The sequence below is a fragment of the Aphelocoma coerulescens genome, chromosome 10, assembly GCF_041296385.1.
Source record: "Aphelocoma coerulescens isolate FSJ_1873_10779 chromosome 10, UR_Acoe_1.0, whole genome shotgun sequence".
Taxonomy (NCBI): domain Eukaryota; kingdom Metazoa; phylum Chordata; class Aves; order Passeriformes; family Corvidae; genus Aphelocoma; species Aphelocoma coerulescens.
In genome coordinates, this window is record NC_091024.1 from 3,738,432 (window position 1) to 3,763,684 (window position 25,253).

At 39.7% G+C, this 25,253-nt stretch overlaps 1 protein-coding gene across 3 annotated transcripts in view; it reads left to right on the top strand.

Annotated features, from left to right (window-relative positions):
- The window catches only part of SH3GL3 (SH3 domain containing GRB2 like 3, endophilin A3), a 47,193-nt gene extending 22,254 nt beyond the window's left edge, over nucleotides 1–24,939 (top strand). For all 3 annotated transcript variants that reach the window (XM_069025361.1, XM_069025362.1, XM_069025364.1), the window contains exons 2-9: nucleotides 10,426–10,494; nucleotides 11,127–11,199; nucleotides 11,686–11,829; nucleotides 12,462–12,595; nucleotides 13,976–14,134; nucleotides 16,968–17,071; nucleotides 18,311–18,438; nucleotides 24,143–24,939. In XM_069025361.1, coding sequence (XP_068881462.1) covers nucleotides 10,426–10,494; nucleotides 11,127–11,199; nucleotides 11,686–11,829; nucleotides 12,462–12,595; nucleotides 13,976–14,134; nucleotides 16,968–17,071; nucleotides 18,311–18,438; nucleotides 24,143–24,348 — 1,017 coding nt within the window. In that variant the 3' untranslated portion in view covers nucleotides 24,349–24,939. The remainder of the gene's footprint in view (nucleotides 1–10,425; nucleotides 10,495–11,126; nucleotides 11,200–11,685; nucleotides 11,830–12,461; nucleotides 12,596–13,975; nucleotides 14,135–16,967; nucleotides 17,072–18,310; nucleotides 18,439–24,142) is intronic.
- The last annotated feature ends 314 nt before the right edge of the window (nucleotides 24,940–25,253 follow it).

The following is a 25,253-nucleotide window of genomic DNA, read 5'->3' on the forward strand; positions in this document are numbered from 1 at the left end:
AGTATTTACATGCCTAGAGATTTAGATAAGCACTTGGTGGGGTGTTCAAAAGCATCCAGGTCCCTAATACCTTTTGGCTTACTTAAGGGAATATGGGAGTGTGTATATGCACATGTGCATGTGTATAAAAGCTGTTGATTTATTCTATTATTTTGAAGAAAAATCATATAAAATTCAATAGGAAATAGCATTCCATCCCAGTCTGCTGAGCCACTGAGTTACTTCACAAATACTGCTATGCTTGTATCTTCTTTTCCTATATTTTTTTTGTTTTATTCTTGGTTTTCATTACTTGCTTGTATTACATTGCTTGTATTTGTTGAAGCAAAGGGAAGAGTTGTTAATCTTCTGACCTGCATGGAAAAGAATGTCATTTGACTCATCATTTTTCAGAATTTAAGTGTTACCACTCAAATTTTGAAAATTTGGAGCCATCTAGTCATATCTGTTTTAACTTGGAAAATAGATATGAACACTTTCCAGTTTTCCACAGACTGTGTACAATAAAATCTTTCTTGCTTAGATTGTACACTCATCTTTTAATTTTTTGCGACAAAATCTGAAATTACATTCCCACAATAAATAATTTGCATTCCCATTATAAATAAATAGTGCAACACACAATTTGGGTCCCATAAACATAACTTTGCCTTGTTTTGCCTACTCAGAAATATAGATAGAATATTTTATTTAAGACTTCATTCCTCAGGGCAAAGAGTGGAGATCTGGGACCCTGGCATTTTCATTTCAGAGTTAGCAGTTGTTTACTGTGTGGCCAAAGACAAGTCAGTTTAACCCAAATTCAAGTATTTAGTCTTTCAGTTCCTCTCCTACATTAATGTCGTATTAGGAGCTTGGATGTGTAGTTTCAGCCTGTATGAATTTGTTGCCCATGTTTCCTGAAGCATCCAAAGCTATAGCAGTGGCTAAAAAATAGTTCTTGCTGAGAGCAAAAAGTCTGGAATCCAGACATGTGGAAAAGCAGCACAAGTAGCACGGGTTTGCTTTTAATGAGACACTCGAGACCTTTGGAGCATAACAGAAAGGGTGAAGCTGTCCATTACATCATGAGGATAAAATATTCTGAAATATGCTAAGACCTTTCTCTTGCTTAGAGCAAGAGACAGCACCCTTCTCAATGTGCAGACTTCTTTGTAAGGCTAGATTACACAGTCTGTATTTACACATACTTTGGCTGGATTTGGTTAATAAGGTTAATTTAAAAGGCTGCATGATTGTGTGCAGACGAGATCAGCTGGGTACAGGATTTTGAGTGTTGACTAAGCAACAGCAAGTGCCCAGCATTCCTGACCCTACTTAAAATTCTCTTGCTGGCACAGACTTACTTGTAGAACAACTTTAAGCTATATCAGAGCTAGAATTCAATGTCTGATGTTTCTATTAATAAAAAAACCCTCCAAACCAAGCCATATGTAATTTTGTGCCTAATTCTGGCAGAAAATTACATACAAGAAATACACCAGGAAGAGCACAGGAATCATGGGGTAAATTCTCAGTATTGCTGTCAAAGACAGGAGATTAAATTTTTTTTTAAAAACAGATATAGCAAATATCAAATTGATTAGTAAATAATCTTTCAGTAGGTGTTATTATTGACTTTCATAAAATGCAGGACCATGTCTGGCATATTGGCCTGTTTTTACAGGTTACTTAGTTGTTGAATGCCAGGTGCTTCATCTTACCTAATCAATTGTAGACATTTTCTGAGAGCAAGATGGTGTTACTGTGTCTTTAGCTGCTTTCTTGACAGACGATGAGTTTCTAAAGCACATTCACAGAATTTTTCAATCTGTCAAGATCTTCAATGTACTCATGTCTGTTTCTTTTTTGTTTTCTTTCTTTTTCTTGAAAGAGCAGGAATCAAAAACTATTTAATGCATCCTGGAGTTCCTGTCAGCAGAAAGAATTGCAAGGATGCTGGGAATTAGAGCTCTGGTCAAACACCCACATCACAGACACTGTGTGGCAGATGTTTCTGTAAAGTCCTCATTAGCTTTGTCAAAATGGCCACCCTTCTCTTTTGAAAAATTTCTGTTGTGATAATCCTCCCACATGGCAGAATCTTTTGTTTAGACTACGTAAAATCAGGCAGTTCAACTTGTAACACTCTAAACTATTTTTTTCCATCTATTTTTTTGGGTTGTGTAAGTCCTTCCTCAAGAAAAGACACATTCCTCAACCAGTAATCACATTTGTCATGTTCTTGGGCTCTGTGCCTTTTTCTTTGATGGGGTTTCCCAAGCAAAGGCTGTTGAGTTGATTAAATACATTGACATGTACCCAGGTGTCTTCAGGAGTCTTTCTTCATACAAGTTGTTCTAAGCTAGGAGAGTTCACACTAAATGGTACAGCACAAGAGTTGAAAGCAGCAGAAATTCTTGTCTGCCTTGGTGTGAGTGTCTCACTCAATCAGTGGGAAAGCAGAACCCCTGGCTGATGGGTTGGTGAGGGGATCTTGCTGAAAGATGGCTTGTCTGAGAGGTGTATATGGATTGCCTGCTGAAACTCCTCCATCAGTGGGGAGTGCTGTCATTGCCCAGTTTTCCTGTAGGTACCAATGCTTGTAAGGGCTTTCTGGATCCCAGAATACAAGGACTGGGCTACTGGAGCTTCCTTTCTGAGTAGAACTGAGCTGCCACTTCCGAGCCTTTGCCAGGGCTGTGCTGCTGCTGCTCGGCAGCTGCAGCTGTTCATGGATTGTGTGTGGGAGCCGCAGGCCTTGCGTTCCCCTGTCAATGGGCATTCTTCTCTGCAGGAGCATATGGGCAGTTTTGATGGAGTGGCTCCATTCCTGTTGATGCTGGCAGCTGGAGGGTTGGCTCTAGAGGTCTCAGCTGATTGCCTGGCTGGGCTTCTCTACACTTTGGGTCATGCAAATTCAGAAGAATTTGCTCCATGTTAGAGAGTAGATTGAATAATAATGCTTGGCACAGATCTGCACGTGACCCTTTAACAGTGATGTGCTCCATGCTGAGCTCATGTTACCCTGGCAGCTCACAGAACATCTCCCTGTGGGAAAGATGTGTTTGGGGCCACCCTTGGATCCCCCTTGCCATGCAAACCATGTTGCAAACACCTTTCTCTTCTATTCCTCTCCAGCTGCCATATCCTTGTGCAAGTCAGTTCATCTAAAACTATCTATCATCTATTCCTAAAAGTAGTCTGTGATCTTGTTGCTCCTGTTTAAGTTACAAATAATACAGGGCTCATAAATATTAGTGAGATAGGAATGTTCTTTGTGAATATAAACACTCTGGCAGTACTCTCATGCATTTCTTTAACTTTGTTTGTATGATTCAGAGATCTCTTAGTGGAAAAAGTATGTTTTGCTCCTTGGGAAACATACTTTCCTGATGTCCTTTAGATGGCCTGGGTTTTGGTGGTTTTTTTGGTTACATAAAAGAATTTCCTACCAAAAACTGGGCTCTGAAAAATGAGATGGGACTCAGTTTTTATATTTCATAAGTTGTATAAAATTTTTAACATTAGAAAGCATGTAAGAAATATTTTAATATTGATCTTGGTGTGTCTTTAAATGTAACACATTTCTCTACATATATTTAAAATCCTTCCTATTTTACAAAAATAGTAATATTTTTGGTATTTTAATTTTCTTGGCTGCTGGGACAAGATTTGCTATTGGGTCCATCAGAAATCCCTAAGGAAGTTGCTGGTGTGAGTATAGTCATGAGTTGTCTTTGAAGTACAAGCATGTCCTACAGTTCTTACTTTATGTTTCTACTTTAAATATCTGAGACTAGAAATCTTCAGTGGAACACTGGGATGTGAATTCTCTGGCCATGGATGTAGTTTTCTGGAGTTCTGGTTCAGCTGCTTGTGGCAGGTAATGAATTGTGGATGAATCATCCAATTTTATGCAACACTTCTTTGTTTCCCTGAATTTTTATAGAAATGTACTCTGCCATGGGCACTGACAGAATGCTGCTTGAATTTTGTATCCTCAATATGATTATAATTTTTAATGTGTTCATGTCTCACATAAATTCTAAAATATTATTACATTTTATAATTATGTATGAACTGTTACCAAAACAGAAACCTACACTTTCTTTAATACCTGTGTACAAGCATTGTTAAATAGTTAAATTTTATAGCACTTATGCAGCCATGGGAGCAATAACAAGTCTTTGACTTCTAGGGCACAGCTTCTTGCACACCATAATTTTTATTAATAGCAGTAGGACCCAATTCAGCTGCTTGATTCATTTTTTTAAAAAAAACAACCCAGTTCCCTCTGCTGCTGTCAGAAATCTTTTGTACCATTTTACCAAGTGCTTTGGGGAAATCTGTGCCACTGTTAGCTGAAAGTTTAGTAGGAGAAAAAGCTACAGAATACTTCATGTGAAAGGGGTGACCCTCTGAGCTTGACACTGTGAGGTGCTGAGCACTCGGGGCTTCATCCAGCAAAGCACTTCAGCACCTACTGAGGATGAACTTAAATGATTTGCTGGAGGTGAGCCAGAGTGCTCTGTATTTGTGTGACTGAAACATTTGCACTTTGTAGTAGACCCTCTATTTATTTTGGAGGGCAGAATAAATCTTTTTTTCTTTAAAGTACATCAGAGCAAGAGAATTTTTGTTTTCTTTGAAAACATGACGTACTGAGGCGACTCAAGAGTTCCTGCCATCCTTTAGTGCTTAACCTCTAAAATGAGGGATTTGTATTTTCTCCGAAGCATTAGGATACAATGAGCTGTGTCAGTGTAATTAAAAGAACAGGTCCAAGCACCAGTACACTTTTATTGTTTGGTTTTTTTCTTTATTGTTGTAGATTCTAGGAGGAAATATCTGTTTAGGTATATTTTACCCATTTTCATTTGCAGATGATTTTGTACCCAAGGGCCAAGTACTGTGTTTCTTTAGTTTTTTTGTTTAGATCTGTATTTGAAAATGTGCATCTTAGGTTAGTTTCTCAGTGTGGGGTGCTGCTTTTTCTTCTGAGCATCCAGACCTTTAGAAAATCTCTAGAAATCAATCACAGATGTGCTTATTAGCTGCCCATTCACCTAGTCAGTAAAGCAGAATATTTTATTCCTTTTTTTAAATTATATTTTTCTATCATGGTGGCAAACTTTGTGCCAGCAGGCACTCCTTTAAAGGTGTACTAAGATGCAAGACTTTAAGTAAGCTGTATTGTAGGTACAAGTTCTTGGTCTGCACTACATGAACTAGTAGTAACCTTCTTGTTGAGCGTGGCAGTTAGCAATTTATATGAAATATAGCAATCAGGAAGGAAGTAAAACAAGTAATATACATAGCACTGTAGTAGAACTTGAAAGCACAAAACAGGGAGTTACAGATATTTGAGGTTAAACTCCTTTTGATCTAGAAAAGAGGCTGAAATCTTGGTCTCTAATCTGATAGAGCATTCTGGAAGAGGACAAAGAAGAAAATCTCTCCCTTCCCTCAGGAGACACTGCAAGGAGATTCAACTTTGCCTTGCCAGCCACCTTATTCTTCCCTTTGTTTGTTACAGGCTTAAATAAGATTCTTGAGAAGGCTGTTAGTATTGTCACATTGCATTAAACCAAATCAAGCACTTACATGGCTGCAGGGAAATCGCTGGAACTTTTAATGATTTATTAAGAGAAGCGTAACTATTATGTGCTAACCATGCTGGAATGTAGTATTTTGTACTAAGTACTGTATTTAAGATGTATTTAATGCATTTGTGCAGCTTGGCCCAGTTCTGTTTCTATGGGAAATGGAGCCATACAGTTACATTATTTCCTGGCTCTCTGTGTGTTAACTTTGGGATGAATCTATTTGTTTTCCCAGTTGATTGCTTGCTTCCTTTTTAGAGAGAGAGGGAAATAAATTTAAAATCTTTTCATAGCCTTGGCTTTTCTGTTAGAATAAAAAAATCTAGGTTTTGCCTCATGGGTTTTACAGTGTGCATATTTATGACAAATGTAGGAATTTTCTATCCCATTAAAGTTTCAACAGATAATTTCAGCAGATAGTCCTTCAGAACAAAATAAATGCTGCAACTTTTTGCAAAGTCATTAAAAGCTCTTAAGTCTTTAATAGAATATGATACCTTTCAGCCTTTAAATAGCATGGGCTGATTTCCTGGCCAGGTACATACAAGAGAGTTTTGCTGGCCAGCCACCTTCAATGGTAGCTGAATAACAACAAAAAACCTGTGATGGTTCAATCCTAGTTACTGAGTGCAAAAGAAAGGCAAAACAAGTGAAACAGAAGGTCAGAGCATGTGTGCAAGTATTGGCTGGCAAGAATCCCATTGAGTTGCATTATAAAATACCCAGTGGATATATTAAAAAAAAAAATAGGGTAATTGTTTGGAGAGTTTTATCAGCTCTCTGTTGATCTGGGATATTTTTGGCAGTTAAGTCTTATATTCAGTAACCTTCCATAGTGAAATATGAAAAAGTACTGTAATTCAGTGGATATGATGTAGAAAACATGAGTAAAATATGGGATTTTTCTGAAGCTTGTTTGTTATAATCCATATAACAATGGGGAAATGTACTATTCCTGTGCAATAGGGATAAACCTTAATATTCTTAACATGATTTTTCAGTATTTTTATTTTAAATCTTGAGACTTTTTTTAGTTTAGAGTTTTGATGAGATGTAGATTTTACTTTAAAGTATGGACAGCTCATGTGCTGTGCTCATGGGATCATAGAATGCTAAGGGGCTGGAATGGACCTTAAAGATCATCTGTTCCCTACCCCTCCTGCCATGGGCAGGGACACCTCCCACTAGACCAGATTACCCAAGGCCTTCTCCAGCCAGGTTTTGAACACTGCCAGGGTTGGGGCAATGCTTCGTCATAACAAAAGAAAATTATATTATCTGGAAACAAACAGAACAACAGAGAGCTATCACGAGAACAAAATTCCAATATTAGGTTTATAGAAAAATCTTTTCTCAGGGAATTTCTTGTAATATAAATGCCTTAGCAGATAAATACCTAGTCTTTTAAGGCTGTAGCAAAATTGCAGATTGCATTTTGAACTGTAGCTGGATATACAGAACTAAAATAGAAATAATATCTGGAGGGGTTCCTTTCAAAGCCTATTTGTTCTATTTCAGATTTTTCTTCATATAAAATTCTACATACACACACACCAGAGACTTTCAGATTGTTTGTAATACAACGTCATATTTAATTTTTCAATATTAAAAAGAACAGTAGGATCTAGCAAGAAGTAACAAGCAAGGAGCATTTGTGTACAAATTGCAGTGTTTCTTCAGGCAAAAAGGTCTTTATCATATAGAGCATGCAAGTTTTACAGTCAAAGGTAATTTGCCATCATGTGTAGCTTCAAATGAGAGGTGATAATACAAATGGCTGACTGGAAAGTGTTTTCATGTTCATAATTTAACTTTGTTGCTTTTTTCTTTCTCCCCACTAACTCTTAATAGTTCAAGTGTGATAGAGGGAGTTGTACAGACACCTGAGAGGAAGAAATCTTTCCTATTGCAGAGCTGTTCTCTGGGTGTAGGTTTTGATCTAGAGGAAACCTAGTTAGCTTCACCAGAAACAGGACTAATGAAAGGCTTTAGCTTCTGACCTGCAGTGGAATAGTAAAGAAGTGGTCACCCCCTCGTGGGACCTGGTTTTTTTTTCACAGCCACAAATTGTGGCCCTGTCTGGTCAAATGGTGCTGAATCCATGGTGCTCAGGTTCTGGATTTGGAGCTGAAGGATTCTTCCTGTATGAGAAATTCCAGGCCCCCTCGGAGTGCATGCCTTGTGTGATGGCAACAGTTTTGTCTTTGATTAGGTGACTCGTAAAGCCTGATAGATATTGCCATGTAATTACTTAGCCCCTCAGCTGGGTATCTTCTGTTTATGTTCAAAGCATTTTGCAGCTTGATATAATGCATGTAAATGATGCTCAGCAAATAGTCAGGGAACTAAAAGTCAGCAGCTGTCTCCTTTGTGCACCCATTTTCAATAATTAATTGGGTATCCTGTGACTTTTAATTGTGAGAAGGGTGATGCTAGTTTTACAACTCCTAAATTCAGTATGATCAGAACAAAAGCTTTTTTGTTCCTAAATGCATGACTAGTACAGCTATTTCCAATTACACCAATATGAAATAAACTGTAGAGGTGTAAAATTTAATTATAACCATTAGAACTTTATACCAATTTTTACTGTTGGTAGCTCAGACAACTTACAGACTTTAAGGAATCATTCTTTATGGGCGTCATTTTTCAAAGGACATTAGAGCTCAGAGTAAATACCATTGAAGAAGTGTGTCCTTGGGCTAGGAGCTGCAGTGTCATTAATGGCTGCATAGAACCAGGAAAGCATGTTAACAAAATTCTTTTTCTTATGATCAGTGCTTTTTTTCCCAGGTGTAGGTGTGTGTTAGGTTGTCTTCAGAGTCTGTATGAAACAGTATCTGCAGATCCTGTGGCTGGCTCTGTGGATTTGCATTCACAAGTCACTGTTAAATAGATTTAGAATTCCATTATTGATTATGGTTTCACAGTCAAGCAATCATGTTACTTCATTATGTTTATTTTTCACCAGCATATAAGTGGATTATCTGTAATGGGACAGCTATGGGCTGCTATTGAATGTGGGTTTTGCACCTTAAGCCTGAGAGGGGTAATTCCCCCACTGCCCTCGGCCTTTGAAAAGGTTTTGGGAAACCACAGATCTCTTCCTTGCCTGCTGGAGAAAGAAGACATGTGTGAGGCTGTGGAAAATGGCATTGATTATTTTTGGAATTAACAGTGCACAGAAAGGAGACAGAAGCTGCTGTTGTAGAGGAGCTGCAGAATTCCTGATAGGATTTCCTGCTTTTCATGCAGCCTTGTCATGTACCTTTCTCCGTCTGCCCAAGGATTCCTCAGACATTCCTGCAGAGAGCAGGGCAGTGTCCTGCTCCACGTGTGACCCCAGGTCACTTCTCTGCTGTCATGTCTTACAGCAGCAAGATGATGACCCGCAGGAACTCACTGGTACTTGGGCTTCTCCATCTGTTTTATCTGCTTTTCTGCTCGTTCTGTCAGTGCTCTGGAAGAGAAATGATCCTGACAAGTGTGTGTGCTGCTTGGCATATTAAACATGAAGATTGGGAGTGTGCTGTAAAGGCAATAGAAATAATTAGCTGTGTGTCTCTCTTTGAACTCACATTTTCCCTTAAGCAGGACTGTTCTCTGGCTGTGTGGTAGCAGTGATATTGATGCAAGGTCAGCCACTGCTGAGCTCCCAGCTCTGCTTCATCAGCTCCTCGCTGGTTTTGGCAGGGCAGTGTACTCCCCCCTCACCTGTGCAGTGCAGGCAGCGACCGAGAGCAGGGAGCCATTGCAGTGCTGAGAGCCCTGACCCATTTTCAGGTTATGCAAGTCCCCAAGGGCCTTCAAATTCAGTGAGATTAATTCCCTTTTAGAAAGTGCTGAGGACAAACAAAACACTTTACTGGGGACAGGTCTGGGGAGCACCAGCACTCAGTGAGCTAGGCCTGGATTTCACACTCCACTGTTACAGTTTCAGTGGTAAAAGTCAATTAAAACAGAGAAATATTAGGCAGAAGGAATTTAATGTTTGTTGAATATGTGTTAAATCACTGTCATAGTGGAGTGATGCTTTCAAAGGCTGTTTCACACTGGGTGAGGACCTGGCTTTCTTTTCATGTTGTCACCGTGCAGGTACCATGCCCTGCAAGAAGCAGATGGCTGAGTTCTGCCCATGGCTTATTCCTGGCCATGATTTACTCAGTGAGGACCATGGCTTATTCCTGGCCATGATTTACTCCGTGAGGACCACAGTCAGGTCTGACAGCCTGGAGTTTTCATACAAAAGGTGGACAACTTTTAGCCTTTTCAGAAGGTTTGCTGAAATCTTCTCTCTGAAATGGGTGCTTTGAGTTTTTGAAGAACACCTGGCATCCTTGTTTTGATCATAAAGGTGCTCAGTCTCACAGGTGAGTCACAGTGAAGCATTTTTCACGAGTCTATTCCCTTCCACAGAATTGCACACACAAGTCCCAGCAGCAGGAATGGGAATTCCTGAACCTGCTGGCACACGGGGCCAGAGGGTACTCGGAAGTACAGAGCTGCAGAGACACACTTGAAAAGGTGACTCTGGATTTACCTGCAGTCCTACTGTGGTCCCTGTGCTGAAATCTGCAGTAGGTCATGCCAGTAGAGTACAAACTCTTCAAGCATGAGAAATCATTTTTTGTTCACTTGTTCTAAATTCTTATCAGGTATCCTTGTCTCTTGAAGGGAGTACTTCACTTCCAAGACCATTTACTCTTGTCCTGCATGTTACCTCAAATGGATGCTGGCTATTTTCTGATCTGGAGTCAGATCCTGTAACTCTCAGAGATATTTATTCTGTAATTAAAAAATAATACCTTTTTTTGTATGTGTTAAATTTATCTTTTTACAGTTATTCAGTGAAAAAATAAGCGGAGCAGAAGGAACAAAGTTAGATGAGGAATTTCAAGAGATGGAAAGGGTAAGAAAAGTCACATTATGTTTTTCAATATTAAGCTATAGCAGAATCAAAAATATTTCATGTTTCAAGGGATTGGATGGTATTGTAGATTTACCTGGGGGAGGAAACCCTATAATGTGCTTCCAAACAGAAAGATAAAAGGATAAATGTGAATTTAACCTTGAGCCTCTTCAGCTCAGCCAAGGAAGAAGAGACATCCACAAAGGCTGTTTGAGCAGAGGATCAGGTTCCACTGACACCTCTCGACAGTGAGGAGAAATTCCTCCAAGAAGGATGCAGAGCATCAGGAGGAACCTTCTTCCTCTGGCTATGTGGGAGTTTAGACAAGTCCACAGTGTTAGTGAGGCTTTGTAAATATCACAAAGCCTTTGCATCTGATAAAATGAATGATAAAAACCTAGCTACTTGGGCTGGATTTTCTCCTGAGAAAAGGTTGTATTTTTTAGTTTAAATCCATGTTCAGAGATTTACATGAAATTGACGTGTTTGCTATCCAAACGTGAGGAGTTGTGTTAATTGCAAATTAAACAATGTTACTGCCAGTTTCTGCTTTTACAGTTACGTGCTTTTTAAAATTTCCCCTTGCCTTTCTGTGTATTTTTTAATGTTCATAGTAGACTTTTCTTTTTCAGAAAATTGATGTTACTAATAAAGCAGTAACAGAGCTTCTGTCCAAATCCACGGAGTATCTTCAGCCAAATCCAGGTAGGGTAAGAGCAATAGGTGCTGGATTTTGATGAATATTGCTTTATTACTTGGAAATTAATTCTAGGTAAATACTAATTAGATCATCATTGTGAGGTTTCTGTCTGGAGTTCTGCAAAGTTGTTCTAAGGAAGAGGAGAGAGAGCAGGAAGTTGGCTTTGGCTGTGCTTGTATCTGTTCTGCATTTGCCTTCTGCAATATTTCTAATCAGGGAGCTCCCAAGCCAGGACTGTTCAGAGGAATGTGAGTGTTGGTGAATATTTGCCTGGAGAAATGATGCTTTTTCAGTTGGGAATAAAAACCAGTTTCATATGACCCATTTGTTGAATGGCATATTTCAGCTTTGGATTATGAGGTACTGACAACAGAAAAATTACCAGTCTGAGATGAGCTCAGTGACTTGCTTCGTTATTTTGCTTGTGAAAATAGATTCATTTTAAACCTGGTTTTATCACTTTTTTGTTTCTTTTTCTATGTCCCTCATAGCATACAGAGCCAAGCTGGGAATGCTGAACACTATGTCAAAGATCAGAGGACAAGTTAAAACCACAGGCTACCCCCAGACAGAGGGACTCCTGGGAGACTGCATGATACGGTATGGCAGAGAGCTGGGCGATGATTCTATGTTTGGTGAGTTTGTGCATCTCCTCTGCCAATATTTCAGCATAAAGTTCTTTGCAAAATATTACTCACTGACATAACCTGTGTAGTTGGCCACTGCAGGTAAGAGGGAAGGTTAAGTGCAGGGAGCAGGGGATGATGGATACAGCTCAGAAACAGGATGCTCCTGCACATTTGTCCTCCTCTGTTGCAGGTGAGCCTGTCTGATCATCCCTGTTATTAACCATTTTAGTTTCCAAGTTGCCAAATCTAAGTAGTTTAGGGTGATTCTTAAATGCAGTTTATTTCTTTTAACCTTTATATAAAAATGGTTATACTCAATTTGAGAAGCAAACTAAGGGAAAAAATTCTTGTAGAAAGAAATAAGCAACAACACTGAATGATTTTTTTTTTAATAATGACCTATGCAAATACAGTAGGGAGAACAATTTTTTTTCCTCTGATATCTGCATTGTAATTCAGAACAAAAATTTTCTAGTTCTAGTTTTCTATAGGGAACAAGCATAACTTGCATTACTTTCTTTTTTACTCTTCAAGGGACTGCAGCAGATAAAAAGATACCTGTTTGAAATGGCTGTTTTAAAAGAGAAATTTTCTGATTTTACATATCTTGAGATATAAGAGCCTATTCTTTACCACAGGCCTTGCCCTACTGGATGCTGGTGAGAGCATGAAGCAAATGGCAGAAGTGAAGGACTCGCTTGACATTAATGTCAAACAAAATTTTATTGATCCTCTACAGTTGTTGCAGGACAAAGATTTAAAAGAGATTGGGGTAAGTTTTCCAGGGTAAAGCTTCACTTACCAATAATCAGAGTCAAATCAAACTCTAGGTCCCTGAGATATTTTTCTTGAAAGCAATAAGATAAATAAATTTTGTTGTAATAGATTTTCTCTCTAGCAAAACAGTGACAAAATCTGCTTAGAATCAATGTGTGGCTATTTCTCCCTTGTCTAACTTATTCAATTTGCTATATTGCTTGGACAGTCAGTACAAGGATACTGAAGAGAATTATATTCTTAATTTTCTGCTGTCTTATTTTAATGAACATTTTTATTAATGCTTATGAACATGTGAGTGGGCTGTGATTTACTGCTAGTGATTATCCTATCTTATCATCTCTGTCAGCCTAAAGCTGTTTATAATGGAGAATGAATATAACTGTTAAAAAAGGCTTTTCAGGGCAAACACAGAATGATCTGAATAGTGTCATAAAATGTTGAAGTGCCATATGCCACTATAGGAAAAATATAGGACACTAAGGAACACATTTTTAACCTTTAGAGTTAAGTTTTTCAGTGTTTTTGTTTACAATGTGACAATTCAACGAAAGCCAGGCAGTCTTTGAGTCTGTTGATTCCAATGGATTTGGGTAATAAGCAAGTTAAAACCCTGATGAAATGCAGAAATGAAAGTTATTTTATTTGTTTTCACATAAATGAATGTGGAAGGCATAGCAAAAAGATAGCAATAATGTCTGTAGCTGTCTCCTTTGATTCATAACTGTTTTCTGTTGTGTTCTTCTGAGCTGATGAAAGGAAATTGTTTGATGTTAGCTTTAATGAGCATTTTGTACTGTCACTTTGAGTCCATTCTGTGTGTCTGTCAGTCCCATGATTTTTGGCAACAGAAAAGCTTGTGTAGTTGTATCAGATGGAAGTGTCAAGTTGATACCTAACAAGGACAGCAAGAATACAAGATTTGTTGGAGCACTGCTTTATGAGGGCAATATAGCCCTTTAACTTTTAGGTGTCGTATTGCAGATAATTCAAGACATAAAATTGAATTACATGTAGAATACAGTGACACACAAATATTTAGGTTGGATCCCACTTCTCTCAACAGCTCAGAGAATCTGAACTGTTGCACATTTACTGAAGTCCGTGAGGTGGATGTCTAAGATTGGCAAATCAAGGTAGCCAGTACCCCAGGTGCTACCAAAGGGCTCTTTATTTAAAATTTCATTCATGCATGTGGCCCTACACTTACCTGGTGCTGCCTTGGGTCAAAGGGATGGACTGTACAAATCTCTGAGCCTTGTATTTCTTTAAGTCTGCATATATTTTCACCACCACTGATATTTCCTTAAATCACAATGTGTTTGTTTGGGCATATCCCATTTGGTCCTTCTCATGAATGTTCTGTCTCTTTTAGCACCACTTGAAGAAACTGGAAGGACGCCGCTTGGATTATGATTATAAAAAGAAGCGTTTTGGAAAGATACCGGATGAAGAAGTTAAACAAGCAGTAGAAAAATTTGAAGAGTCAAAGGAGCTGGCTGAAAGAAGCATGTTCAATTTCTTAGAAAATGATGTAAGTCTGTGCTGCTTCTTTGTTTGCTGCACTGCATCCTGGAGGGGCAAATGTGTGGGATTGGTTAAAGCCAGTCCCATCCTTCACAGGAGACAAGGTCTGGAAGCAGAAACTCTGCCTCTTCCCACTTTTAAATCCCCTGTCAGAGAAGAACAACAATGCACAGCAGGGAATGGGAGAACTCAAGAACTCAGGAATTTCTTGTGGAGATAATGTGACTCAGGCAAGATGGTCACAGAGGCCTCAAGTAGGACTAGCTGAGAGTAAAAGGCAGTTTGGTCAGTGAGAGGGTGAAGGTCGGGAAATTGATATAGTCAAGACCTGCTGCTGAAAGTATAAGCAAGGGCATATACCTTCTGTGCTTTCTGAATTTTAGCTCACTTATAGTCAAAACTTTGCTGCTGATAGGGAGTCTCTGAATGATTTTACCTCTGACAATCATTACTGTTGCTCTTTGGCTCTGCAAAGTCCATAGAGTGAGTTTGTAGCTTGAGCTCAGGTATGTGGACTTTGGCTCAGAGTCCAAGTCCATCATGAAATTATGTCTAAATAAGGAGCAGCTGTGGCCATTGAGGATAATCCTCTCTTCTGTCCACACACAGAGGAATAGTGGGATGTGCTTTCTCCTGAATAATTATGGAATTGTAGGAAAAGAGAGCTGGACCTATTTGAGCTTATTCCAAAGCTTTCTCACCTCCTGTAGATGCAGCATCACAGAAAACACACTTCCAAAGTAAGACGTGTGCTGTCTTTTTTCTGTGAGCAAACTGCAACAGGGAGGAGCTATGAAGTGGGAATATTTAATTGCAAGCAACTTCTCTCTCTATGCACACCCAGTTATAAACCAGCCTGTAGCTCCTGCACTGTTTGTAAGTGGGACTCATTTGTTACAGCAGTGTACAGTGTAAGGCACTTAAGCCTCTTGCTGTTTTACCAGGGCAGGTTACTGAGGGCAGCAAAATCTGGAACATGCTCTTATCAACAATTTCAGCACTGTTCCACTGTAGGCTCTTCCAGTTGCCTGGTTGCAGTGGATGTGTGTTTTATAATTCTGCCTTTCATAAGCAGCTGAGAAATGTTTCAGGTACTGTTTATCATTAGTCAAAGCACCAAACTGAGGACAAAACAGTGCAGGGATTCAACTGGTTTAGCTCAGCTACTAGAAAACAGATGAGTTATGCATTCTAGTATAACTAATTCTGCCTTTGGGAGGGGGTGAACTGAATATCCCTCTGAAGTTTTTTCCATAGCCATTTCCTATTGTTTCTGTTTAAAGAAAACTCTGTGCTCTTTCCCTTCCATTTTCATGCTGACCCAGTTGTTTGTCCTCCTGAAACTTCTCATTACAGCCTCGTTGTCTAACCCCAAACAGTCTCACTATGTTTGCAGAGATCTTAACTGCAATCACTTCCTTCTGATCCTTTCCAGTTCCCCAAGTGTCTCCCTCTCTTGGTCGTCTTGCCCTGAAGTCTGTTTTCTGAGCTCTGGTTCCCAGCCATCTTGCCAGGTGCCTTTCCCAGGCTCAGTCCTGATCCCCATCTTTCTCAGGTTTCTGCACAGCCAGTTCCAGACCTCCCACATCGACACTCTTGCATGCACTTCTTATCAGCTCCATCTTCCTGCCATTCCCACACAGCCAGTCCCAGCTTCATCTTCCTAAGTAGCTTTTAGTCCCCCAAGTTTCTCTGGCTCTTTCCCAGTCTCTCTCTCTCTCTCTCTTCTCCTAATCCACAACTCCATATTTCTCCTGGCTCTTAGTTGGCTTGTTTGGATAGTCCTTTATCCATTTTCTCTGACCACCAATCCAAACCCCAGGCACGTTGTGTGTTGTCCTCAGCTGTTTATATTACTCTCTTCTGACTGTGATGGAATTGTATCAGCTGTTGGTTTGGTTCTGTGCATTTCATTTCTTTGTGCTATGTGAGAGTGTTTGGCTCTCTTGGAGTCCTGGCAGTATTTTTAATGATCTTTTTAACTGAGTAAAAGCAGACAAAGTATAACACAAAATTGCCATGGGTCCATAAAACATTTGTAGAAAGTTTACTCAGATATTTTCTTATGATCCAATGTCTGAAGACATCATGATGGAATGGAAAGATGTCAGACTTCTTGGGGTCTGTCTTCTGAACGTTGTCTTGAAGAAGACAAATATCTGTTACTGCTCCATACCCCATACAGCTTGAACTTTTCAGCTTGTGTTAGGGGAATGAGATTATTTGTTACTTCGTGAATAAAAATATTTTGGTTTTTCCATCTCCTTCACATTCTCCCTTTCCTCATCGTTCATATTTTTGAATGATTGGCTAATACATTTTAAGTCCAAGTATATAAATTATGTTTCATTTATCAGTTTATAAATGCTGCCATCTAGTGAGGTAAGTCCAGATCCTTTCAGAACTACAATTTGTAAACATTGATAATAAACTGCAATGAGTCTGAGTCATAAGAGCTGTCACAGTGTAATTTCTTCCATCATTGATCAGAAAAGCTCCACTTTCACCTGCTAAGGGGTCATGTCCTATTATATGGTTTGGGCTTGGGTGTTGACAGACAGCTGGCTTGGAAGTTGAAAGCAGAAGGGATTTGCACATTGTGAAAGGAAATGACTCAAGGACCCTGCCCTGAGTTAGTGACCTAGAAGTTACACCTCAGTTTTGTTCAGTTTCCAACTGCCAGTTTCTTTGATAGAATCACATGTGCTCTTTCCCAATAACCTCTACAAGGTACTGTGGTCTTTTGAGATACCAGGTCTGTTTTAAATTATCTGTTTGTTTATCCTTCAGCTGAATGCACTGCAGTGCCCCTTACAACTATTTTCCTCTCTGTCTTTCAGGTAGAACAAGTCAGCCAGTTGGCTGTGTTTGTAGAAGCAGCACTAGATTACCATAAACAATCCACAGAAATTCTGGAGGATCTGCAGAGCAAGCTGCAAAACCGGTAAGACTGAACCCCTCAGAAAATGTTGAACCTCTTTTGCAGCTGAGGTTCACAACGTTGGAAAGTCACTGAAGCAAGAGATCTTTTAGCACCACCTCCCAGATGCTGTTTGCTGTGCTTTGTGCCAGACTGAGCTCCATGGCTTTAAACCCCTGCCACCTGGCAGCTTCTTGCTGTGCTGGGAGACTTTAATGTAACACAGGATCTGCCCAGGGAGCTCTGAGTGTGTGCAGAGTCTCTCCCATCTGTGGAGGTTAATGAGGACAGCCTCCCTTTGTTTGGAGGTTTATTCCAACTTGCATACTTTGAGTTGTGTTTTGGAGGCTTTGCTTGGAAGTTGGCCTGTTTTTATTGAGATTGAGGGGTATAACAAAATTCTGCAGCACAGTAAGGACCCAGCCAGCTGGCTGGGAACAGAGCTGTGCTGTAACACACGTATGAAAGGCCCAGGTACTTTGTGTCGTCCTAAGAGAAGGGAGAAATGCTGCTCTTGTTAATGTTGTCACTCAGAGAACCAGAGACCTGAGTGTCACTGTGGTGTAGGCAGAGTCAAGGAAACTGCCTGGGGCTTTCAGCTCAGGGTGGCTGTGGGGGCTGTGAGTGTGGGCAGGAGGGCAGCTGTGTCTGCAGGCACCCTGTGCCATCCCAGCTGGAAGGGCCAGGGACAAGGAGCTCTCAGCTGGGGCATACACAGCAAGAGGTACTAGACAGTTTTGCTGGCTAAATGGTTGTTTCCTATTTCCCCTGATAAAAGGGCCATGTGGGAGATGCAGTCCCTGGGCCTCTGTCCTGGATCTGTTTCTCCATATGTCATTTGCAGTTGAGCTTTCCAGAGGGCTCATTCCTGCAGCTTGTGCTGAACTCAGTGGCAGCTGTGGGTGCTCATCACTTCTCAAACTCAGGCTGTTAAGCTTTATGCCTCTGTCAGCAGGACCAAAGTATTAAATAAATTAGGGGCTTGTTGAAATTCAAGTATTGCATGAGAATTGAGCAGCTTTTAGTCAAAACACACACTCCCCCCCGCAAAAAAAATGAAAAAAACCCCAACCAACCAAAAAAACCAACACCATAAAACCAAAACACAAACCAACCAAAAGAAACCTAAAACCAAAACCAGCAGAAGATTTTCTTACTCCACTTTTCCAACAGCAAAGCACTTAACCTGAGCTTAAGTTCTGGAAGTATTTCTTCCTTCTTTCTTCCTAAATGAATCTCTGGCTGCTCTTCTCTGTGTTACAGAATAAATGTAGCATCTAGTCGGCCTAAGCGTGAATTTAAGCCAAAGCCTGTAATAACTACAACTCTGGAAATTGGTGATAATCAGCAGCACAATGGGATTGCCTATAGTTCTTCCATAAAATCATCAGGTAAGTCTGTCACCACAGAATGAATGTGTCTCTAGATGTTTTGCCAGATTGTTGCTTGAGGTATTTCTTGCACCGTGAGAACAGTGGATCCACCAGGCACCAGTATCTGTGCATCTGACTCCAGATTGTTTCCAAGATTTCAAAACAGAATTGTGAAGCAGGGTTCCTCTCAACAGACTCACCCATCTGAGGTTTAGGTGTAGCATTCTCCTTGGTCTCTTAGGTCTCTGAATTGCCACTGAGGGTGGGAGGAGAGAGAGGGGAGAGGCACTTGCAGAAAACAGTTCATTTCTTGCAGACAGATGCCTACAGTGGGTGTGTTTGATCACAGTCTGGAGTATCTCCAGGTGCTATTTTTTCTCCACAGTCTGAGAGCATAAATGATCTGTACAGGATATCAAATATTAGCTGTGTAAAATTCAGAGAAATGACTCCCACCCTTACTGATTTTAACATCTTTTGCCTTTACTGTCCTTATATTATGCACCAAAGTGTGTGCATTAATGAACTGAAGTACTTAGGTACCTGTTGGTGTGAGTTTAGGACCCTTTCCTTTGATTAGACCCTGATTTCACAAAAAAAAGAAGGTCAACTTTTGAAAGTTGTGTGAATAGTAATAATCAGTAAGGTTACACTACTCATTGAAATAGCTTTTCCTTGTCTCATAATTAAACTCTTTTGCCCTATCTGCTTAATGACTACACTGTATGATGAGCTGAGCCCAGGTAAAAAACCAAACCAATTAAACCCCCAAACGAACAAAAAACCCCAAACAAAACCCAAATGACAATATGCAAAGAATAGAGAATGAAAAAACCTGAGATTTTTCCATAAACATTATTTGGAAGGAAAATCGAGGAGAAGTAGTGAGCCAAAGGTTCCCTTCTGTATTTGGCATGGAATCTAGGATCTTTTCCTGAAGGTTTGTTGTTTGTTTTTTTCTCCTAACTCTCCGGTTTCTTCTTCCCTCCAGTCTTGTTTCTTTTTAAAGGTTGTTGGGAGAGAAATGAGAGAACTAAAAGTGAGGGAATAAAGGTTGGAGCTGTAACTTTATGCGTCTTCTAATGTCTCTTTAATTTTCTTGCACTGTGCTACAAGAGGAAACCATTATACAATCCATACTGAAGGGCACTTGCAGCAGTTTGGCAGCACAAATCCACCCAGCAAGATCTGATTCCTTGATTTGTTTGAAACTCCTCATGCTGCCTGAACACTTAAGATGAGTTTTTGTGTTGCTGTCTAATGTGCAATGGAGGGACACAACCCCCTCTGCACATTCTCTCAGGTCACACCAGTGGTTCCTAAGATTTGTGACACAGGGACACATTTCATCCAAAGCACTGGAGATGTTTGCAGGGATCAGTGACTTCTCACAGCACATCTGGATGAAAGAGAAAAACATAGCAACTTTATTAAAAATTACCATAAAATTTCTTGGTCCTATCAGCTACTTATCAAATTATATAGGCTTTTTTTCCCCCTGTTTTGCATGTGCAGTGGAGAAAGGAGATTCAGATTTCTGCATTTGTGTATAAACTAGTGTGTCAAACCACATTACAGTGGTTTATCATTGCCATCCAGCAGTTGTTCCAAGATGTACTTTAAGGATAATCAATCCTGCCTTTGGGAGAAAGAAAGATGATGACTTTTCAAGGTTGCTTCCAGCAATCTTCGTTAAAGAAAAATCTCAGTTTTAATTAGCTAAAAGTCAGTGAAAACTGAAAAATAAATGACCACTTATCACTAAGATAGGGAAGGAGTGAGGCACTTCCATTCACTGGCTCCATTCATGGACTGTAACACCAACCATTTACGTATCACTGAATGAGGGGTTGTCACTGCTTCACTCTCTTACTGCTGTCAGAATGGAAAAGAAATAAAACCACCATAAAAGAGATGAAAAGGAGAAATAGGATATATGTAATTATTGTTGCCATACTTAAGTGTTGCTAATAACATTAGAAAGGCCATATATCCTGTTTTTTTCCTCCTGAAGAAGCTGTGGGTGCTGTGGTTACCTCCCCAGCAGGTACAAATCATCACTGAAATCACTGTTCATTCTCTTTTGTTTTCCTATTCCTACTCAAACATTGTCTATATGGATTTTTGTGAACTGCAGTGGGCTCAATATGCCCTGCTCATAAATGGGGAAACCTCTCTGTCCCTTTTTAAAATTGGAATCATGAAACAGATTCGATTTTTTTATGGTCTGTGATTTAGAAATGAGAACCAGGCAGTTCTAAGCAAAACTGCTAAATGTCTTAAAGTCTCCATGAGATGGGGAGATAGCATTATGATCACCTTCTTTTTGTTTAAAAAGCTGACCTCCCCATCCTACACAAAAAAGTACTTTCATGCTTCATTTTCCCTGCTTCCATATTGACCCTATCAAAATACAGATCTTTAGTTTCTCCAATAGTGTCCCTCAAGTTAAGTAGTGTCTTGGTATTCAGCAAACCCATGGAGTTCTGCAGGACAGTTCAAAGCAAGATGTGACACATTCAGCACAACTGCCATGGTACAGTTCTCAGCATGGAAATTACTTTTCCCACGTTTCACAATAGTTTTTCAAGTTCAGTATCAGCTTCTTGGAGCAGATATGGTATTTTCCTTTGTGTGGTCTCTAACATGTGAGGATTATTTACTACTTATGACTCGCACACATTTGCAGGGCTAGATTCACATAAACCTAATTTTTATGCTGTTGGGAGTTATTAGGCTGCTTTGAGTAAATGCAGATAAAAAAATCTCTAGTTCTAATTCATTGTTATCCTCATTAATGAGCTGCAGCTGTGAGCATCGTCTGGCTCATTTTAGAACTCTTTAATTGCTGTATTACATCATGCCTTTCACTCAGTTTGTTTGTCAGGTTTGACTGTGATATGGAATATATGTATCTGGTTGCCACATGCTGGAATTTAACATAAGCATCTAAGTGTTTACTCACTTCAGCTATGAGGGAGACTGGGATTAATTATCTTAGCAAGCTTCCAGTTTGTGATTATTAAAGTGCAGTCTTGCTACCTTATGTATACAGCATGGTATAGAAGAGTAGATGCAGGTACAAGCTGTTACTCCCTCCCTTTGGGGAAAACAAACAAAACCCCCAAACCATCATTGAATGGCATTCTGGTTCCATCCTGGAACGCTCCAGGAATCACAGGCAGCTTCTTGGTTACCCTCCTTTTGTGCTGCCTGGATCTGAGTGGTCTGGAAATTAATGACAGTTCTTTTTTGACTGTGACAGGGAAGTAAACTAGAAAAATAAAAGAGGTGCATATGGAGTTGCAAATTAACATAAACCCTGTTTGCAGAAATAGAAGGGTGCAATTTATTCAGCTGAAACCTCTGCAACGTATGTGCAAGTATTTAATGCACAGCAAAAGGTGGGAGTGGTGCCAGCAGTTCTGTGATGTTAAGCAGTGTGTGTTGCACACTGTCAGGCAGTGCTGCCCCCTTACCTTTGTCAGGGAAGCTGTGTCTCATTGGATTATACAGTAGCAGCAGCTGCCTGACTCTAATGAAGACTTTGACTGATCCTACAGCCTGGAGTGAAACCGGTTGTGCTGGCTGTGACCATTATTTAACAACCTTTCCAGGCTGCCAGACGTTTCTTTGCAGTTCTTTGGAGCTTAAAATGAACCAAATGTGATCCATCTCCTATCAGGTACCTCAGTGTCAGAAATTAACTGGCTTGCAGTAACAAATTAACCCCATTGGAGCAGCTGGGGAAGGCGAGGAACTCTGTCAATTATTCTGATCACCACAGTCTGCTGTTGACAGTTCCAGAGCGCTGGTACCAGTTCTACCTTGGCAAAGGCTGAGAATAACTCAGCTATTTATAAACACAATCAGTCCATTTTCAGTTTTAAACATGATCAGTCCATTTTTGCTGGGCAACTGCCTCATCATCTCTTTTTCTGCTTAGAGTGTTTCAGGAAATATCTGACAGCCAAGCTTTCACCTGTACCAGGGTATTAGAGTAGCTCTGATTCAGTTGGTTCTTGTAAGACTTTGTCACTACCCTGAGCCTTCCACAGGGAGAGGATGAGTCTGGCATTGACAGTTCTGCTCTGGGGAGGTCTGCTGAGTCTCTTGTTAGCACTTCTCTTCAATTGTTATAAATAAAAGCTGTCTTCTGTTGCTGTCCAGGGTAAAATATACCCACAAAAGAGAAAAGTAATTCTTACTTTCCAGTTTTGACACCAGATATTGCTCTCAATTGTATTATTGTCAGTTTAAAAGATGCTTTTACCTGACTGTTCTCACTGAGTAAGCACCACTAGTTGTTAGCTGGTTTCCTTAAGAGATTTCTCCTAATTCCTTTATCTAGAAAATTCCCAACAGTTACTTTTTAATAATTTCCTATGCATTACCATGATTAACAGATTAAAATGCATTTTTGCCATTTTAGCTATTATATCTGCATTGCATTACCAGCTCCATGCAGGTTTACCCAGTAAAAAATGACAGCTGGGAGAGTCAAGACTGGAATATTTGAGTATTGCTACAATGTTCCCAATAAGACAACCTGGATAATTTAAAATAAGTTCTAGTGTTCTAGAGGTATCATTCTGCAAGGTGTGGTATTGCTCTTTACAAGGCAGCAGCATTAAGGTTTTTTTCCTATTCTTCATTTATAAATGTATTTCAAATTACCAGACTTCTACTTGGATACACTGCAGATGTTATTAAAAAATCTGTTATGGCTGAACTACAGTTGAACCATGGGCTAGTCCTTGACCACAGAGCTGAGCCTTACAATTTGAACATAAATTATTCTGATAAAATGTATTCTAATTATTCATAAATATGAATGTTACATATATATTGGTACCAAAAATCCAAGCTAATGGATTCTCCATGAGAATATCTTTAAAAAAGGTATTTACTGCATTTATAAGGTAAATTTTTTTTTTTAATGTTTAAGGGTGATTTGGAGTTAAGATCTTTATAGGGTAAACAGTGTAAATCACAAGAAGAGCCAGATATTGTATCAGAAAACTGTTTTCATCCCTAAAATAATTTGACAGGCACCTTTGTTCCCACCATAGCCTTTGCCTTAGCTCAGATGGAGGATGTGTAAAACAAAGGACTTGAGCACACGAGCTCAGCAAGCAGTAACCCAAAGTGTCAGTGCTCAGGTGAGGCTGGAAGCCTTAACACAGGCTGGAACCCTGGCTCCTTGCAGGCACGGGTGCTGTGAAGATCCAGGTGCCTGCCCCAGGCTGCAGGGCTGGGTTTGTAGGACAGGCCATGAGCCCCTGCCCTCTGGTAGGTATTCCCACAGGATAAATTTAAAGGATTCCTTGTCATTTCCCCTGTTGACTCTTCTACTTCCTCAATTCCTGCCCTTCCCATTCCTCTGGCAGCTGCTCCAGATGGAGCACATGGGTTTTGACAACTGATTACTCAAACCCTCAGCTTGAGATAAACATCCTTTTGAAAGGGAAGGCAACTGGGAATGAAAGAGGAGTAGCATCTGAACTTAAGGGACAAACAGGATTATTTTTTAAACTTATTATCACTAATCTTGTATTTTATATGTAGAAGCACCAGATGTTAATGAGTAAAAGCAATGGGAAAGCTGTTGCTGGTGACATGACAGCAGGGTTCCTTTTTTGACCCCTTTTTTTGTGCTTAGTGGCTGATGGGATGCTGTGAAGCTCAATTAATGTGGTTGTTTTTTCTGTCACTGGGGCAGGTTCTTCAGTGCACATGGATCAGCCTTGCTGCCAAGCTCTCTATGACTTTGAGCCAGAAAATGAAGGCGAGCTTGGGTTTAAGGAAGGGGACATCATAACTTTGACCAATCAGATCGATGAGAATTGGTATGAGGGGATGTTAAATGGAGAGTCTGGCTTCTTCCCCATTAATTATGTTGAAGTGATAGTTCCCTTGCCTCAGTGATTGTGTCATTCGAGCTGTGAACATGATTTCATGACTGAAATGGATTCACAAATGTTCTGTCAGTGTGGCATTCTGTGAAAGCCTTGCTATTTGACTGACTTACTGACTTTTGTATGCGTCTTTTTAAAATTTATTTATTTTATATTCAAAGAAATTTCACCTTCCCTGATTTGTCAACCTGCAAAAAAACCCATACCCAGTTTTTTTGCTTTGTGCCTTGAAGATCACTGTGTGAAGTGTTTACTGGTAGCTCACTGTTGCTCCAAAAATGCATTTCCTTGCTATTATTGTATGTGGGTTTTTTTTATCTTTGGCTGCAATGATTTTACTGTTGAAAACCATTTCTAAAAATACTATTAGTGAAGCTAACTGTAACCAGTTCCTAAGTTACTGATGTCATTGAGCTCTTTTCATCTATCACACTGTAATTTATTGTGAACAAGTTAATACATCTTTTGCATTGTATGTTGACAAAAGGCAAAGTGGTTGTTGTCAATATTAAGATGATGTTGTACTAAGTACAAGTTCTCAGCATTGAAAATTCCTATAATTTACTGACCAAACTGAATAAATATTTCTGTGGGATAAGAACAGTGGTTGCTGCATCTGTACTTATGGTCCTGGCACTTGTTTGAGCTGGAGTCCACTTTTGCTGAATAGATCAGCTTTCAGTGGCAAAAACAATGCTACATTAAAAAAAATGCATTAATAAAGAAAGTATGTGTTTTATGACACCTCTGCACTGCAATTTTAATAATTTTGCTACTTCTCTATTGACTGTTTAGCATTTATGTCTGTTAACATTTTTTCTAGCAGAAGGAAAAGAGGCATATTCCTTGGAACTAAGTACAAACAGCTCCTGCTTCCATAGGGTTTGTCTAAAACTCCAGTGAGAGAGGGGTGAG